General features: G+C 34.9%; 1 protein-coding gene across 1 annotated transcript in view; it reads left to right on the forward strand.

Annotated features, from left to right (window-relative positions):
* Positions 1–19601, forward strand: part of LOC122790599 (pre-mRNA-splicing factor cwf15-like) — an 82321-nt gene that overhangs the window by 55708 nt on the left and 7012 nt on the right. Inside the window, exons 4-5 of the mRNA XM_044058126.1 lie at positions 9364–9435; positions 13809–13859. Of these exons, the coding sequence (XP_043914061.1) occupies positions 9364–9435; positions 13809–13859 (123 nt within the window). The remainder of the gene's footprint in view (positions 1–9363; positions 9436–13808; positions 13860–19601) is intronic.

Below are 19601 nucleotides of genomic sequence, written 5' to 3' on the forward strand. Positions count from 1 at the left end.
AAAATAATAATATAAAATATATAATTTGAAATATTATACAGAATTACTAAGTATTCTAAAGTAATCCAAGCAAGACAGGCTGTCTGTTTCTAGTTGACAATCCTTTATTAAGTACACAGACAAGCGATTCAAGTAAAACAAAAATAGAGTAATAGTTTCCTCACAAGCTTTCTAAATATATATACTTTTTATCATGTAAGGGAGTGGTTTATTGTGCTGTAAAACAAATTGTTATTGGTACACATGTTAAATTCACATCCCTTCCCCCATCAGTGTGACATTCGAGCTGGTCCTGCCCTACTTAGGCGCTGTCATAATAATATAACCCTTATGTACTTTAAATAAAATTTATAATGATGTGGTACCTCTTATTTAACCAGATTATTAAGTAGATTATTAAGTCTGTGATTTTAGCCAAGACAATATACTAGATGGCTGGAAATATATCAATCTTAGTCCAGTTGGCAATCAAAAATATATATATAAATATATACATATACACTTTGCATGTAAAAAAATCAATTGTAAAAATCATATTCTATTTTCATAACCTATTGTTAAAGATTGCTTTCGTCCTTCTAGACTTCTCCAGGTCTGTGTTCAAGAACCCTAAAAACTATCTATAAAAATATATATAATTGTATAATTAGTTAGTATTGTTATTACACATCATTTTGAATATAGTGGAAAAAAGAGAACCAGAAAAAGAAAAAAATAATAAGAAAAAATGTATGATGATGGAAACAAAATATACTCTTAAATTAAAACTGATTTAACATGATATTTAAAACCAACTGGTAGAATAAAATAAAATTAATCATATAAACAATGTGGCAATTTTCTAAGTTCCAGTACACTTTTAATTGAACAGTAGTAGTTTAGTCCAGGCTTCCTAAATAAGTTCAGCTGTAATTGCCACATGAGTTCATGTTTCTCCAGAATATTTGGGATGTCTCATTCAAGATCACCCATGTCAATGAGATCCAGGATCTGGAACTTAAAACCTGTGTGTCTTTTATGAAGAGAGAGGTGTGTAGCTAGTGTATTATTTTTACATCCAGAGTGGATTTCTGACAGATGACATGAAATCCTACGCTTAAATTTATTTACAGTCTTGCCGACATAGAATGCATCACATTCATTGCACTGTGCCCTGTAAATTACTTTTGTAGTGTTAGTCACCCCCTGCACTGGTCTTAATGATTTTCTTTAAATAAGGGCAATAAAAACTGTCACCTTGCTGTATAAATATACAAAATGTACAATTAGCTTCACATCTTTTAGTGTTTCTCTCATATTGTCTAGGTTTAAATTCAACAAAACTTCTAATGTTCCTGGCCTTCCTCATGTGGCAATTAAAGCTGAACTCTTTTAGGAAGCCTGGACTAAATTACTACTATTCAATTAAAAGTGTAGTGGAACTTAGAAAATTGCCACATCGTTTACATGACTAATTTTATTTTATTTTATTCTACCAGTTGGTTTTAAATACCATGTTAAATCAGTTTTAATTAACTGTATATTTTGTTTCTATCATCATACATTTTTTTCTTATTATTTCTTCTTTTTCTTGTTCTCTTTTTCCACTTTATTCAAAATGATGTGCAATAACAATACTAACTAATTATACTATAATATTTTTATGGATAGTTTTTAGGGTTCTTGTACACAGACCTGAAGAAGTCTAGAAGGACAAAAGTGATCTTTGTTAACAATAGGTTATGAAAATAGAATATGATTTTTACAATTGATTGTTTACATGCAAAGTGTATATGTATATATATTTATATATATTTTTGATTGCCAACTGGACTAAGATTGATATATTTTCAACCATGTAGTATATTGTCTTGGATAAAATCACAGACTTAATAATCTGGTTAAATAAGAGGTACCACATCATTATAAATTTTATTTAAAGTACATATGGGTTATATTATTATTAAGAAAGCTACTAAGTAGGGCAGGACCAGCACGAATGTCACACTGATGGGGAAGGAATGTGAATTTAACATGTGTACCAATAACACTTTGTTTTACAGCACAATAAACCACTCCCTTGCCTGATAAAAAGTATATATATATATATATATGTGTATATATATATATATATATATATATATATATATATATATATATATATATTTATATATATATATATATATATTTAGAAAGCTTGTGAGGAACCTATTACTCTATTTTTGTTTTACTTGGATCGCTTGTTGTCTGTGTACTTAAAGGATTTTCAACTGGAAACAGACTGCCTGCCTTGCTTGGATTGCTTTCGAATACTTAGTAATTCTGTACAATATTTCAAATTATATATTTTTTATTATTTTTTTGACTTAAGATGAGTTTAAGTTCACTACTTCTACTACTATTGTTTGATCTGATTAATCTACAGTCATTAACTAGAGATATAGGGACTGAAAATCTTCCACACGGAGACGTTTCTTACACTGTTTTGTGTTATAAAAAATGCTAAGCAATGGAGGTGGTGGCAGTGCAAAGTCAGCCATAACCTAATGTTTGCACGTTGGTAGCTAGAAAAGAAGAAATGGAAGAGGAGAATAGGTAGATAGTCAAAGTACATAGCATGCAGCATGAAAGGCTGAGAAAGAAAATAACAGAGTGGTATGGCAGGAAAAGGATTCTTCTTAGGTTCATAGATTATTTTAATAGGAAATCCAAATCTGGTGCCAGAAAATGATTGGGAGAGTTTTTATTATAATGCCTATAAGGAAGAGGAAAATGACTGAGATCTTGAGCATTGTAGGCCATTCTGCTGGTATATGACTGTACAAGGAAGAATAAAATAAAAAATAGTCAGTGCGATCCTAACCAAGACAGAAGGTTTTAGGAATGTTTAGATCTCCTTTAAATAACAGTTATTGTACCACCTTTCTAAGGTTTATAGTAAATGGTAAAGTCAAGAAATGGGAAACAAAGATGGTGAAATAGGAGTTCAGAGAAATAGATTATGATGAGATGGGGAAGAGGGTCAAGCGTGAGTTAGAGGATTATTGACAAAGAGAAGGCATGAGCAAGATACTTGTGATATGGATAGGAAAAAGGAAAACCTGTAGTTAGCTGAAGTGATTACGAATAGATGTGGGACTGGCAATTTAGGCTGAAAAGAAGGCTTTTAGACAATAAACTGAGTCAAATGGAGAAGTGGAAGAGGCAAAGCACAAGAAAGTAGGTGGAAGGCAACTCAGCATGTGCATGTACAAGATAAAGGAAAGCTGGCAGAAGATATCAAAAATGGAGAAAATGTTTATTACATATATTGTAGAAAGGAAATATGACTGAACTGAACAAGCTGAATAAGCACGGTAGGAATGGTATGGAAGATAAGGAAAAACATAGTCATTGAATGAATATTCACCTCTTTACATAGTTCAACATATTACTGGCCAGGCCAGTAGTGCCTTAAAACTGAAACATGGCAAGTGTAGCACAACTGTACAATGAAGGAACCTAAAGACCGAATAAAACTAACCAAACAGCAGCTACTCAGAAAGGTCATTAAAATATTTTGAGAAGTAATTTTGTTGCTTTCTTGGAAGAAAATAATGTCCAAGGTGGTAAATAAAGCTTCACCTTTCTATGATTAATACATGATCAAACCAGAAAAAAAAAAAAAACACTGCTCAGTCTGAATAGATCAAGAACACATTTCCCCTAAAACCTACTTCCAAACATCTAAAGAAAGCAGCTTTGCATGAAGCAATTCATTCTGCACCCATTATAAGCAGGCAAGCATCTCTTAACCTTTTAAGTTATGGATGAAAAATCTATAGTGACAAAACTATGATGAAAGGATAAATTCTTCAGTGAAGCATATAACGGTCTTACACAAGCAACAATCCTACACAGTCTAAGTATGCACCTCAAAAATTTGATATCATCTCATTCATTTGTGTTTTGGGCAGTGAAAACATGACCAACTTGTCTTCACTCTGCTGTAGAGAATCATAATCAACATGGTTTTGTAACTAGATTGAGCTGTCAGCCAAACCAGATCAAGTTGTATGATTAGTTTACAGGAGAAATTGATAAAGGAGATTGGGCAAATTAAACATACATCATCTTTATTTAAGTTCTTGATTGAGATCTGCCTAAGTGACTGTTAATAAAACTAGGGTGGCTATTTTTGTGCCAAAATTAAGAAAATGGATTGTAGCATGGCTCGATGGTAGAGCACGGAGTACTGGTGAGAGAGCCACATTCGGGAGTAAAGAAGTGACTAGTGGAGTAGTATAAATACTGTCCTACCTCTACTCCTATTCATTGTTTTGTTTCATATATGTCGGAGGGAGAAGAGAAAATAATCAGCCATTTTGTGAATGCAGTGTAGAAGTGCAGAAAAGGCAGAGAAGGATGGGGAAGTGCTTGGATGAATGAAAAAAAAATGGTCAGGAAAGGCATCATTTAAGTTTCATTAAAACAAACGTAAGGCCATGCACATAGGCCATAACAGCTGTAATGAAACACTGGTCTTGGGGGACTGAAATATTAGTGGTACAAAAATATACTGCCAAGAATAAATAGTGAATTAATTACATTTAGCTCACTCCCAAGGAGTAGGATGAAGGACATCAATACAGCTTTGCAGAGACTATTCAGGGACAACAGCAGATCCATCCATTCATCCACAACCCGTTTTCCTATCGTTGCACAGGGCGAGGTCAGGGTGTCACTCCAACAGTGACAATCATCTAGAGCCAAGGTATACACCACCAGGTAGCTAGCCCTGCCGTGATATTTCTTCCACACCACATACTTGCACAGACAGTCATACCTATGGACAGTTTAGCGTGGCTGATCCACCTACTGGGTGTCTTTGGAATGTGGGAGAAAACCAGAGCACCCAGAGGAAACCTGGTGAACACAGGAAGGACATGCAGACTCCATACAAAAGGCACCCAAGCCAAGAATCAAACTGGGGAACCTCTTGCTGTGAGGTGACAATGCTATCTGCTGTGCCACTGTGCAATTGCAGACATGGACTAATAATTGTTTGTGGAACAAATGATATTGGCAGGACAAATGAGGGAGTTTTTGAGTGAAGTTAAAAAGATTGTTCAGCTAAATGAAATAAATGTTTCACCCGTCTTGAATATTTACCAAGACTGAAGAATTTGGCCTGTGCATTTACCAACTTAATAAGAAGAGAATGCTTATGAGCTACTATCAAAGAAGTAACAGTTTGGGAAGATATGGTAATGCATGCTAACTGTTTTTGCAAAGATAAACTTCATTTGAGCCCCACGTGGAACTGGATCATGTTGGGTAAACTGAATAAAAAAAATTACATTTTTTTTATAAAGAAGGCAGATGGGATGGTAAATTGGGATATAAAAGAATGAACCATAACATTTTTAATGAACAATGCTATGATTTTAAACAATAAGTTCCCCTTCTTGGAGGCTAGAGCAATTGGTGAAGACTTTGACTTAGTTCGTATAGTGAAAAAACCTCTCAAACCTAAATAGGTCCCTATCAATTAATGAATATAGTGTATTTCATAGTTATAGAAGTAATAAGAATGTAGGTAGAGTATCAATCTATTTAAAAAACTCACTTCACCCTCATTTGATACTGGAGTGCTAGTGGTGAGCTTACTGTGTGTTGATATCATATGGAATGGTTTACATATGAAAAGAGGTTTGTTCTATAACCCTTACAATCATAGGTTTGTTCTATAACCTTACAATCATAGGTTTGTTCTATAACCCTTACAATCACAGGTTTGTTCTATAACCCTTACAATCATAGGTTTGTTCTATAACCATTACAATCATAGGTTTGTTCTATAACCCTTACAATCATAGATTTGTTCTATAACCCTTACAATCATAGGTTTGTTCTATAACCCTTACAATCATAGGTTTGTTCTATAACCCTTACAATCATAGGTTTGCTCTATAACCCTTACAATCATAGGTTTGTTCTATAACCCTTCCAATCATAGATTTGTTCTATAACCCTTACAATCATAGGTTAGTTCTATAACCCTTACAATCAATGAAAAGATAAAGTGAGAGAATTTATAAGAGCACTTTTTGGCTTACTTATTGAAAATTCTGATGATATAGCTGGAGATCAACATAACCCAAGCACTGACCAGAAGCATTTGTCCTCATATTGCAATTCTTTAGGTGACATTGTAGTCTTAGGTAGTGCATATGGATATAGTCAAATTGTTAATAAACTAACAAAGAGCAACAATATTCTGGACCTGATCTGGGTGAATGAGAAAATCCCTTTCTTTTAAATTTTGTTTGAACTTCATAGCTCAGTCCATTTCTCTGTAAAGTAGGCAATAAGTGGTTACACGCAGAAAAAGAAAGTTAAAGCAGGCAGAGAATATAAAGCTTATTATAGAGACATCATTATACAAATAACACAGAATGGAATGGGAAGATATATTGAGGCAACTAGATATTACAAATTCCTGGAAAGTTTTTGATGTCATAAACATAAATGTAGACAGGTCTGTACCAAATGTACCCTTAAAGGAAAGGAAGATAGGGTTGATATGCCCTGAGTTACGGAGGAATGCAATTGTTGTGCCTATTCCCAAGAAGGGAGATGCTAATTCCCTTGATGATGTCTCACAAACTTACGGTACTCCTACCAATACATTTGGGAAGATAATGATCAGGGCTTGCCAGTGCTTGCAGTTTACCTTGATTTGGTAAAGGCATTTGTCACCATCCCTCATAGTAGAATTTTGAGCCAGTCGTACAAACACAAGGTGAACTTATTTCTAGAGAGCTGGATAGCTAATTGGCTTGAGAACAGAAGTAGCAATATTAGAATAGGAAATAGTTATTCAGATAGTTACAAAAATAAGTCAGGAGTCCTTCAAGGGTTTATGCTTGATCCCACACTGTTTATTATGCTTATGTCTGGGTGTCTGCTGGTAAAAGACATTGCTAGCAATAACTGTGCTGATGACATGAAAATAGAAGCTATAGTAAAGTCAGTAAATGGTCAATTTAAACTACAGAATATGTTGGATCAGCTGTACATTGAGATGAATTTAACAATATGGAATTTAACCCCCCCCCAAAAAAAAACTCTTAGGTAAATCAAATTGTTATTACTTTTATGCAGATGGTGATCATATTTTAGAGAAGGCAGAGATTATGAGACAACTAGGAGTGCCAATAGATAAGACATTTTGTTTTGATTCACACATAACAGATGTCATTAAGAAGTATTACTATGAAATAAAAACAGTTCTAAGGACCATCAACAGTGGGGAAGCTGCAGTATTGCACCAATCTACAAATCTATTAGAAGACTATTGACTTATCTTAGAATATGGAGGGACTGTTTGCATTTATAATAAGAAATCTGTAAACATGTTGAAAAGCATCCAAAGGTGTTTTCTCAAGGCAAATTTACAATTTGAAGCATCACAAGGAAAGATTAAAATAAAACTCTCCTTTCATAGTCAACTATAAACTTGTAAGAGGTTATTTAATTTTTGATTTATAAAAGTAATCAAAAGGATATTTATGGAGCTACAATAATGATTTCATTTTCTCCTTACTTTAATTCTAGGAATACAAACATATTAGTAGTGGTTTCATGACCAAATTCTAACCTTCTTACTATGACTTTTCATATTAGACTTGGAAGGTGATGGAATTCTCAACCACTGCATTTAAGAAGTTTAAATTCCTTGGCGTTCTTTAAGACAAAAGTAGATGTTTGGTAGGGGAATAAGATATTTGACCCTAAATTTAAAGGAAGTGGACTCTTTGAAGGCTAAACTAAGGCTCAGAGTGTAGACCTTAAAACAGTGAAACACTGAAACATTGAAGGTAGGTAAAATGGAATTAATTAACGTAAAGGAAGATAAGACCCTGGAGTCATTATTACATCAATATTTGATCACCGGGAATAGATTGTGAGAAATGCTACAGTTACCAACAAAATTCCAAGATGTATGTTTACCAGAGTATCCTCAAGAAAGAAAGAAGTAATGCTCTCACTCTGTGTCAAGTTGCAACACTGAAGCCATACCTTGGGTAATGTGCACAGCTCATACAGGAAGAGGGGCATCTAGCTATTAAAGGGCATTCATAGGTGTGTCACCAAAACTGTTTATACGATTAAGAGAAAAAGACACGAGCAGAGACTAGAGAAGATGGGCTTCTTCTCATTAGAGATAAAAAAGACTAGAGGTACAGTTAGTGTGCAAATAAGAGTATATCAGAAAATTTTGATGAAATTACTCAAATTAAAAAAAGACAGGGAATGAAGGAGGTAGCATGGGAATCAGATTATAAGAAACAAGTAATTTGTCCTTTCAGAACATATAATTTATTCACTAAGATCTAAAGACCCGTTGAATGGTCTTTAAGGAATTTGCACAGGCTTTGTGGACAGCATGTGCCAAAGAAAATAATAAGATGCTTGTTAGGTCGAATATCAAAATGTGACAAACAGAACAGCTAGGCCAGCTGTCATACTTTTCCAGCAAACAAATCTAAGACTGAACCTACCAAACTCAAATTAGTTCCAACTATTTCTCTATTCTTACTGTTGATGTGATTCTATTACTAGGATGTATGTCACAATAGAGGCATCTCACAGTCACGGTTGTCATTTATCACTTTAACTTGAGAAATATGTCTTAAAATTGACATTGGTGTTTGGCTGCTAGCTGCATAGGAACATGACAATGTTTATCATCATTGTAACAATAAAAAAGAAGAAACATCATCTCTCTGTAGGGTTGTTTTCTGTGAGAAAGATTTCAATGCATGTAATGATATGGTCAGTGGGTATTTAAAGAGTATTTCATAACAGCTAGTTGCCAAACATGATCTTTGGAATTACGTGATCTTTGTTAAATTCCATACAATAGTGGTCCATGAGAGGAAACGTTATTAGCTCTCTTCTACTAATCACAAGCCATTCACTATTAATGGAAAATGTAATTTTAAAATCTATATACAATGTGAAAGTCTAACTATAGACTAATTTTGAAGTGTTGAATTGGACCTCAGAGTAGTTAAGCAAGTTGTTTGTCTCAAAATCCCTGCCTGAAATATGTTTTGGTTAATGAGGCAGCCTTGATTCAAATTGTTCTTTATCAGAGCTATAAAGAGGTTGCATTTTTGATTCTAACCTGTTAAACATTCATATTTGTACCATATGCTGGTTAGCATAAAACATGACAGTAATGCAAGCTATAGCATATCCTGGCATGGCTGGGTGCAAAATGTTTTTTTTTTGTTGTTCCTTTCATATGCAATATAATGTTTTGATCTATCCCCAAATGTATCCCCAGGTTCTAGCACTTTGCACGAGTTTCAGCCCCCGCTTCTTGTTTTGCAGATACCAAGAATAGTAACTCTGTGGATTCATATGATTTGGAAGAAAGTGATGAAGAACAAAATAGAGAACTAGGTGAGTGATATATTTCAGAGAAATAATTTTAATCTGTGCAGAGTAGGATCTGTACAAAACTCAACTGCAGCTGTATTTGATGGATATATTTCTGACATGAAATGTCCATGCTGTTCAGATTATTTAATACATAACACATAGAGCCTTCCACCACCATGAGGTTGCTTCTTTTCAGCTACCAGTCCCACTAGATCAGATATTTGCTAGAAAATAATATATGCTAAGTGAAATGTAAAAGAAATAATAAAGATAAGAAGGACAGGGCAGACCAGCAGAAACAGCTCCTCTATTCTAAGTGAGCTAGTTGTAGAGTCTACATGACAGCAGTGAAAGGTTGCAGGATGATAGTAGAGATATGAGCAGCTTTGGAAGCAATGGCTCTAACAGTTTTAGTATCTGATGACAGCTGAACTTTAGCAAAGTAAACTCACAAGAATTCGTGTAGAGGGATGATTTAATGGGAGTGGTCATCTGTATAAAGACATCTCTCAGGATATCACAATGTCATCAGATGACTATAGTAGAAAATAAAGCACAAGGAGGTCACAGTTTATACTGAGAGGAAGCATCTTGGGTCAGTACAGTAGAAGACTATGAGCAGTATCTAACAATAGGAATGAGGGGACCATTAAAATATTACAAATTTGCAAAGCACTTCTTGTTAAAGACTTCCAAAAAGAACTATGCAGACTATTTACAGAAAACTTCACAGGACCTGTATCAATATAAAATTAATGATAAAATGGAGAGAAAGGGGGTTCATGATGATGATGATGATGATGATGATGAAGAAACTGGGCCTGGCAAAAATGCAACTCCCAAACAATGCATGGACCAAGTAGACAGTAAACAGGCACTCTTGGAATTAGTGTTGTCTCTGAGTAAATACATATTTCTGCATATGTAAACTAGACTTCTACAAATGTTTTCCAAACTCTCTTTTTGTCCTCTTCACAACAGATAAAGGAATGTCAAAATGCAACATATTGCATTACTTGCATTGTATTTATCTGTTCTAACTCTGTGTTTGCATAAGCATTGCAATATTCTCTATTCTTTTTCACTTAACATCTTTAGTTTATTAGCATTACTTTTATTTCCTCAGTTGTATACATCAATATAACAGTTTACTCTGTGTACTTCAGAATAGTTTCTGTCTTTAGACTGTGGCTAAAAATAATTCTTGGTGTTTATTTCACTTAACGAGTTACCAACTAAATGAATAAAGTAAAGAAGCAGTCCCTTGTTCTCACACCAGCTACCTTATTCTAAGTGCATTATATAGCACCCCATCTCAAATAACACTTTCCTTTAACTTTCTTGGTATAATCATGGCTTAGATTCAAATAAGCATCTGATTTACCATGAAGTGAATAAAGGAAATATTAAAAAAGGAACATGTTTGGACAAAAACAGAATCAGATGGTGTCTGTCCTGCTTATACTACTGCTAATGCAGATATTAGGCATGCATTCTGAAAATGGGACAGATGTTCAACAATATGAATTTCTTTGTTTTGTAGGCTGAAATCTCATTTCATCCCAAATTATTATGCTATAATACGATTTTTTAAGTCATATCCCCAAGTCATGGAGGACAAGCTTACATTTTTATGATTTATTTATGTTTCTATACAATATTATAAAAATGTGGCTGAATTTAAAGAAACTCACAGATCGTTCATTTTTTAAAATTATTAGAATTTTGTCAATGTACTAAAATTTATTCAAAATGCAAAAAAGAAAAAAGAGCTGTTCAGGGGCTAGAGAAGTGGATAATCAACTGTAATATTATTGTTTGAACATTTCTTTTCATAGGTGTTAATTATTTTACATTAATAATAGAATTAATTATGACTGGATGGTACTCATTATTTAAGAAAATTATTGCTTGTCCTTTCTGTTAGACTATTATATATAATATTTATGTCAGTCCTGTATATGGTTGCTTCTAGAGGATGTTTTTTTCTCTTCATCTTATTATATGTGCATTATTGTTCATACATTTAAATAATTTAATTATTAAAAAAGATAGTTTAGATGTGTACATATTTTCTCCCATTATCCTGCATCATCTAATGTTCAAGTGTTGAATCATACACAGAAGTAGCATATTTCCAAAGAGCAATAGTCAACTGTACTGATGTAAAACTGTCTCCAGCATCCCCCAGTAAGAATTGAGATCCTGAGAGTGTTCAACTTATACAGCCTAAACGGAAATGTCAGTAAACCAATCTCTCTTATACTACCTTCAACACATAAAAGAAATTCCTTTTACTGTCCTTACCATTATACAAAAAGGTGCACAAAAAACACACCTCTCATTTTAATGTATTAAAATTCTTTTTACCCATAACTTCAGGGAACATACATGACAAGCATGGACCACAGAGCCTTCAGGACAGTACACTTGCCATATTATCTGCTGACCACAAGTAAGGTGAAAAAAAGAGGACTCTGCTTAATCTGTGTAGAGAACTATAACTAAAATCCACACATTTGGTACCCTAAATATACTTAAAATCCCAACAATATAAGGGAAAATAGCGCTCACATTTCTTTTACACAAATTAGACCATGAATAACATTTGATAACAATGCTTTCAGGTTTTAAAGTATTAAGCAAATAAGTAAGTACATAGTATGATGCCTTTTGACAGCTTACACAGAAATTAAATATATGGTATATGTAAACAGTGATGTAATTATTGAGGCCATTTGTGTAATAGATGTCAAATAAAAGATCAAAAAAAGAAATATGAAGCTTGGAGAAACTGATTTTTAAATCACTTAGGTTAACAGAAGAGTCCAAATAAATGTATATGTAGTAGGAAGATCGGAGTTATGTACTTAGTACAATATTTCTGAATTACAGTAGTAACAAAATGTCGAGAGGACTGAAGTGTGGCTGGACCAATACTACTTGCTATTAATAAAAAAAAAGCAGTGTTCTTTAATATTCAGGCATTCATCAAGATATTTATGGGCACAGATTTTTGCTATATTGTTCCTCGGTTATATGGCATTTGGTTCCATATAAAGGGACCTAAAAGAGGAGAAGCCTGACTCACTATTCATTATAAAGTTAGGTGTGACTAATGAGAGCGCATAATCGTTATTTGACAGGAGTGACACTGAAGAGATAATGGAGCTGAGTTTGTAGAAAAAAGTATATAATAGATATTTAGGGAAATTAAATTATGCAGTAGACAAACCATTAGGAAGGCTACCCTTGTAGTAAAGGCTAGTCAGGTTGCATTGACAGGTGGGACACAGTGGTGTTGCATTAATTAAGTAGAAAAATAAACCGTGTTTTAAATAAACAGACATGTAAATGCTTTATATTTGATTTGTAATCCAGGGTGAAGACAGGAAACACATGTTCTAGTTTAGAAATAAATAGATTTTTGTCAATAGTCTGTTTATTTTGCTTTAGGAGTTACATGGACATTCGCCTCAGCTGTAAGCTTTAGCTGTGTTTGAATTTTTGTAATTGCAGAAGACTGAAATGGCTCCTACATAAGTTCACAAACTAGACAGAGACAGTGTGGTCTGGAGTCAGAAAATGTCATCAGTAGTCAAGGTGCCTTACTCTGGCTGGTCTATAGGTACTTTGTGATTATTGATTTCAAAAATATCATAAGGTAGTCTGGGAGAACTGGTGTCAAATGTCATGAGGTAATCTACATAGGTTCAAAGATTAGTACTAGGCTAACTGCCCTTGTGGGCCATTTTAAGCCTAGCCAGTTATCCCATGTGAGAATCAAATGCTGCACCTTGTGTCTGTAAAGTAAACACCTTAGTTATTATGACAACCTCCCATCAAGAATAAAAGCTGAGGGATTCAAACCCTGTACCACAAGAACTACAGCTTGTAATCTTAACCCCAGTGCCATGTGCCAGAGTCTAGGAGAACAAACCATTTTCAAGTGCTTGTAATAAAATGAGGAACTCGTGTCATAGTCTATGTGCAGTCCCATTTCTAGATGCAAACTAGTATTCTATAACTAGTGTACAAGTTAGTTAGCCTCAAGCCAAAGCACTTCTGTTCTTCCTGCAATCGTCCCTAAAATACATTAAAAGGTTAAATCAAAATTAATTCTACTGCTGGGGTCTTTAAAAATATCTCTGTTTGAGAAGGCTTATGCAACAGCCTTATCTTTACTTTTATGCAGTAATATTTATTGCATCTGCTGAGTTTTCTGACTTACATGAAACAGGAAATTATTATACAATATGTCCAACTTGATTACGTGATTGCATGTAAAAAATATATATTTCTTTCTAGTATAACACAACACTTTGTTCTGGCAGTGACAGATGCCACAGTTTCTAGTATGTTGTAGGTAAAATTCTCACCTGTATGCTTTTCAGATGCCCTGAATGACAAAGAAGAAAGTGATGAAGAAGAGAAGAGAGAACTGGGTAAGTGCCTCATTGCAAAGTTAGTTGTAGAAAGGAAAGAGAAATGACTGGCAAAAAAAAAAAAATGAAAACGCAAATGATAAATAGTGCTGACCTGAAATGGCTCTCTCCTTAAAATCAGGTGTAAGCCTGTTTATACTTTGTTTTGGATTACATTGACTTATGATTTATTACATTGCACTAAATGTCATCATTCCAAACTCAGTTTACATAGCATCATTAAAACCATCTCATACAAATGAAATGCAGGTCACTCAATATACCACCCATGTGGAAGACTTTGCCCATCATACTCCTTAACATTATGCAGCATGCAACTCTGAGGTCATACCACAATGATGTCAGCAAAGCTAAGTGAGTAAAAAACGATGGAAAACACTGTCATCTTTTTCCCTAAGTTAAATAGACAAAAACTGGGAATCTGTCAAACATTATGAACTGTAATTTCACTGGTTCAGCATCAGCCATATAAACTGATTCCATTTAAATCTTTGCTGTTTACATACAAATTCTGAAAGGGAATGTTTTGATCAGATTATTGTGGACTAAAGCAGAAGAACATCAGCTTCAGGAACATGTAGTTGTGTGGTCTGGGTGATCAGACTGAGAATTTCTAATAAGAATAAGAAACAAAGAATTGCAGTCAAGAAGTACAACACAGGCAAATATGGTATACCACAATTGGTTCAGTATGCATTCATTATGCTAAATTCTATTGCTTTATCTCCCACTGAGATAGCAGAGTTTTGAAAATGTTCTACAGAGCACAAATTAGGGCATCACTTTATAGGGCATCACCACGAGTGAAGCTGAATGTAGGTAAGTCAGGTGTTGGTTGTGACAGTTATTGAATGCTGGGTAATAAAACGTGGCACAGACGCAAGACTTTTGATGAAGATTTCTGACAAGCTCAGTTTGACAGACACAAGGCTTTTGATGAATATTTCTGACAAGTTTGGCCTGGACAGTATTTGCAGTTAGTAATGGCATGGGTGTGTCTTTGCCAAAGTTGTCGTCTCTCACTGTGTGTGCATGTGCTCTGTTATTCCTCACATGTACTCATATATACATTCATATGAGTGTGTATATTCAATATCTGCATTATACAGCTTGTATGGGTAAGCTGCACAAAGAACATATAATCTGGGCTTGACTAGAACAGTGTACTGGACAAAAAAGTTCTGACTCATGTTTATACCATTGTCAACTCAATCTTGCTAATCTATATTTGTACCTCAGAAAACAGTAATCTGTGAATGACATATATGCTCTGTGGCATTATAAGCACAAAATTAGCTGTAGCGCAAGGAGCATTTGCATGTTTCCATACTGATTGGTGTAGATAGTGAGCTACAGCAGCAGGAAGTACATCCCATGCTCACATATCCATACACTAATTGGTTTAACTGGTATGCAATAGCACTCTCCAATGACAGAGTGGTGTGATGTGACTGACATACAGGCGAGTGTGTGTGTGTGTGTGTGTGTGTGTGTGTGGTACATCTGCACACATGTATATCAAATAGGTGGATGAGGCATTGCCCGCTACAATTTCTCTACTGACACAGAAGCATGGCAATCCCAGTGACTGCTGTGTGGTACAATTTCATATAACAGGTATGAAACAAATAATAGGTGTCTCTCAAATGAATTCAAGCAGTTATTCATTCTGATTTGCTCATTTTAATGTATTAAAATTCTTCTTAGCCATAACTTCAGGTAACGTACATGACACGCATGGACCACAGAGCCTTCAGGACAATACACTTGCCATATTATCTGCTGACCACAAGTAAGATGAAAAAAAAAGAGGACTCTGTTTAATCTGCGTAGAGAACTAGAACTAAAATCCACACATTGGATCAGCAACAACTGCAAAGGCCACAGAAATACCTCACTAATAGAATCACAGACCTAAAGCAGATGCTCTATGCTGACCGCCTTAAAAAACTCCAGCTATACTCTGTCGCATATCATCTACTCAGAGGCTATCTTTGCTTAACATACAAGGCCATGTCAAACCCAGAGCTGTTGGACGTGCCACACTTAAAGAAATCCCAATCCCTCAGTGCCACATGCTGCAGGGATCTAAATCTTGTCATCACAATAAACAAAACATGCTGGAGGGATTGGTTCCTGACCCAGAGACTCCCCAGACTCTGGAATAGACTTGCCCATACATGTCAAGCAGAGCGCCTCCTTGGCCCTCTTCAAAAGGAACCTAGACGATTGAATGGGAGAAAGGAAATTCATCCTGGGGATCATGTCAGTCGCCCTGCTAGACAGGGGTTCAGGGAAGTAAATAGTACGGGAAGAAATAGCCAGGGAAATGTTATGGCTAGGCTAGTATAGGCCCTAGGGCTGATAGCCTAGTACCAACCTATGAACATTTGGTACCCTAAATATACCTGAAATCCCAGCAAGATAAGGGAAAATAGCACTCACATTTCTTTTACACAAATTAGACCATGAATAACATTTGATAACAATGCTTTCAGGTTTTAAAGTATTAAGCAAATAAGTAAGTACATAGTATGATGCCTTTTGACAACTTACACAGAAATTAAATATATGGTATATGTAAACAGTGATGTAATTATTGAGGCCATTTGTGTAATAGATGTCAAATAAAAGATCAAAAAAGAAATATGAAGCTTGGAGAAACTGATTTTTAAATGACTTAGGTTAACAGAAGAGTCCAAGTAAATGTATATGTAGTAGGAAGATCAGAGATATGTACTTAACACAATATTTCTGAATTACAGTAGTAACAAAATGTCGAGAGGACTGAGGTGTAGCAGTGGCGGCTGGTGACTTCAAATCAAAGGGGGGCTGCAGGAGACAGCTGAATGGGTGTGGTCACTGGGAAGGGGTGTGGCCAACTAGAAAGGGGTGGGAGCTATGCTCAAAACCACAAAAAACTAACTAAATACACTGCCGTGGGTGCCAAACCGTCATTATGAGAGTCCAATCAAGACAAAATGAAGTGTAGAAGAATAAAAATATTTCAATGCATTGGCTGCATGACAGCTTACTTAATATCTAGATGGAAACAAAAAGGTTGTGAGGCATGAAAAAATAAATTACTTTTTTAAATACATTAATGGAATGCCAGTCAAAATCAAGTATAAGAAAAGCAAGCAGCACTCAACTCAAACCACTTCTTGCACTGCAGTTCTAATTATAATTTATATTCAGCTTTATTAAAGTACCAAGTAACATGCTGAAAGTAGAAATCTCTGATGCCCCCACTTGTAAACATGTTCCTTATCCAAAAAAAGACCTGCTGCCTGACAACTATCTACTTGTTTCATGGGGAAAACATGATCAAAGTAAAAAATGAAAAGCAAACAAGAAATAAGTTCAAGATACATTGCTTAAAAGGATTACTGTACAGGTTATGGACCACACGATTGGCATTCTGTTTAGTTTACGGGTAAAGCCTGCAGAGATGACTGGAAGTCTCCAAATGTAATAAGCTTCTTAAAATAATGTAATCCTGTCCTTTATTACAAATACTGTCATATGCATTTCAATACCCAAGGCTTATACATTATCTAGTTAAGTATTCTCTACATGGCAACAACAGAAAGGCTTTCAATGTTGGCAATTCTTTAACAGTATGCTTATTAAAGCTTACTTGCATCTTACAATCTCAGCCAAGCTTAACTGATGGTCATTAAAGTATTGCTGCTTAAACACAGAGCAACAGGCACTTTGAGTAATAAGCATAAATCAACAGTACATAAAATATGACAGAAACCAGACCATTCTGCAAAAATCAAGGACAGATGAAAAGCCACTCCTGTACTTGTGTCTACCTTGGATGGGGGGATACCCTGCACATTTACACTGCATAACTAGTCCTTGCCTTGCTTCGACACATCCAGAGTCACTACATGGGGGAGTGGGGTGCAACAAGTATGTCACAATTTGAAATGTCTCTGGCTGACTGTGATGACCCTAACACATTTGTCATACCTCTCAACCTCAGAGCAAGAAATCTGGACAAAGCCATACAAAGAAGTGGGACAAAGGCCCAAAAACAAGGACAATTTTTTAAAAATATTGCTCTTATACACTTAGAAAAATAATAGAATAGGTCTTGCATTAGTATGAATTTTCTGAATGGTATGAAATCTGAAACAAATGTCTGTCATTATTTTCTAACTTCAGTCTTTAATGATTTGTGACTAATTTGCCAAAAAAACACAATTTTATGAAAAATGGACCAAAAATGTGATGTAAAAATATAAAATAGCCACACAATACAGCTGGGAACCTATCAAAGAAGGGACACTTTAATATTAGTACTGCTAACTTGAGCAGCTGACAAAATAAAAGCATCTACATGCATTTCTGAAATAAAAGTAATCTATAACTATGATTACAGTTATTTCTTAATTGTAAACCCTCCATGTTTTCTTCCAAAATTGCTATTTTGCGGAGGGATTATTAAGGGATTATTAGGGGAAGAGCAACATTTTGAGCCAAAATCAGGGACAGTTGAGAGGTTTGGCTATGCCTAATTCTATAAAGCAATTTGCATGTATGTACCTCACAACCTGTTAATGCAGTAAATCTGGACAAGGCCAAATATATTGGGGGAACATATAAACAGCACTAAAAATTGCTCTTGTATAAACTGAGACAGTTGATAGAACAACAAGTCTTACTTTAGCATGCATTGGTTATGAAGTCTGAAACTCAGTGTGTCATTATTTAGTGACTTAATTCCTAAATGATTTGCCACAAATTTTATGAGGAACAAACCAAAAATAAGAAGCAAAAATCTATTCATTCTTTGAAAATCTGGACAGTTGGGAGGTATAGTTCAGCTGGGGCTGTCTAAGTTTGCCGCCCTTCCCCCTCACAAAATCATGGTCAAATGGAGCCTCCTCCTGCAGCCATTCCAATGATCCCATTACTTGGCTATTTCACTCCATTTACCATAAACACTAATGTGCATACTGATTTACTTATATGATGATTTGAACTTCATTTGAAAGTTTTATTTTGCATTTTACAGCACAAACACCAAGCCATCTGCTAAATAAACTTAGCATTAAAACTTCTCTGCCCTTGAAACTCACATTCATTGAAACAGCACTGAAACCCACATTCAAAGAAAATACATTTTACCAGTGGCAGATAAAGATTAATTCTGGGCTGTTTTCAAATCATAGGCCCCTTGCATATGAAACATACATATGCTCTTTGATACACCTTCCTATTGTTTTGAACATTTTTCCAGTATACAATGAAACAAAATGCATGCACCAATAATGACAAAACTGCCCAATTCAGAACATTTCCTTCATCAAAGTCTACTCAAACTTCTACAGTCCACCATTATCAGTAAATATGCACAATTCTACAGTCCACCATTATCAGTAAATATGCATAATCTCCGAAGTAAAAAAGTCATCTAAATAATTCCACATTAAATAAATCTGTAACTAATGAAGAGGTTGCTGTTAGCAAAAACCTTTATATTTCATGGTTTCATCGAAAAATAAAGTGTCTGATGCCCCTGAGGAATAAATTGCCTATATTACATTAAAAATGATAAGCTAGTAATACTGCAATAGGAAATGGATGGCAAACAGATAACAGGCTCATAGTTAGTATCAACTTTTTCAGTACAGCAGCATTCACCCCTTGTGGGAGTAGAACCAACAACCTTCTGCATCAAAAGCAATTACACAACCTGTTGTGCTATTAACATTTCAAGCTGATTTT

This window comes from Protopterus annectens, chromosome 16.part0, assembly GCF_019279795.1.
Source record: "Protopterus annectens isolate FY-2018-M chromosome 16.part0, PAN1.0, whole genome shotgun sequence".
Taxonomy (NCBI): Eukaryota; Metazoa; Chordata; order Ceratodontiformes; family Protopteridae; genus Protopterus; species Protopterus annectens.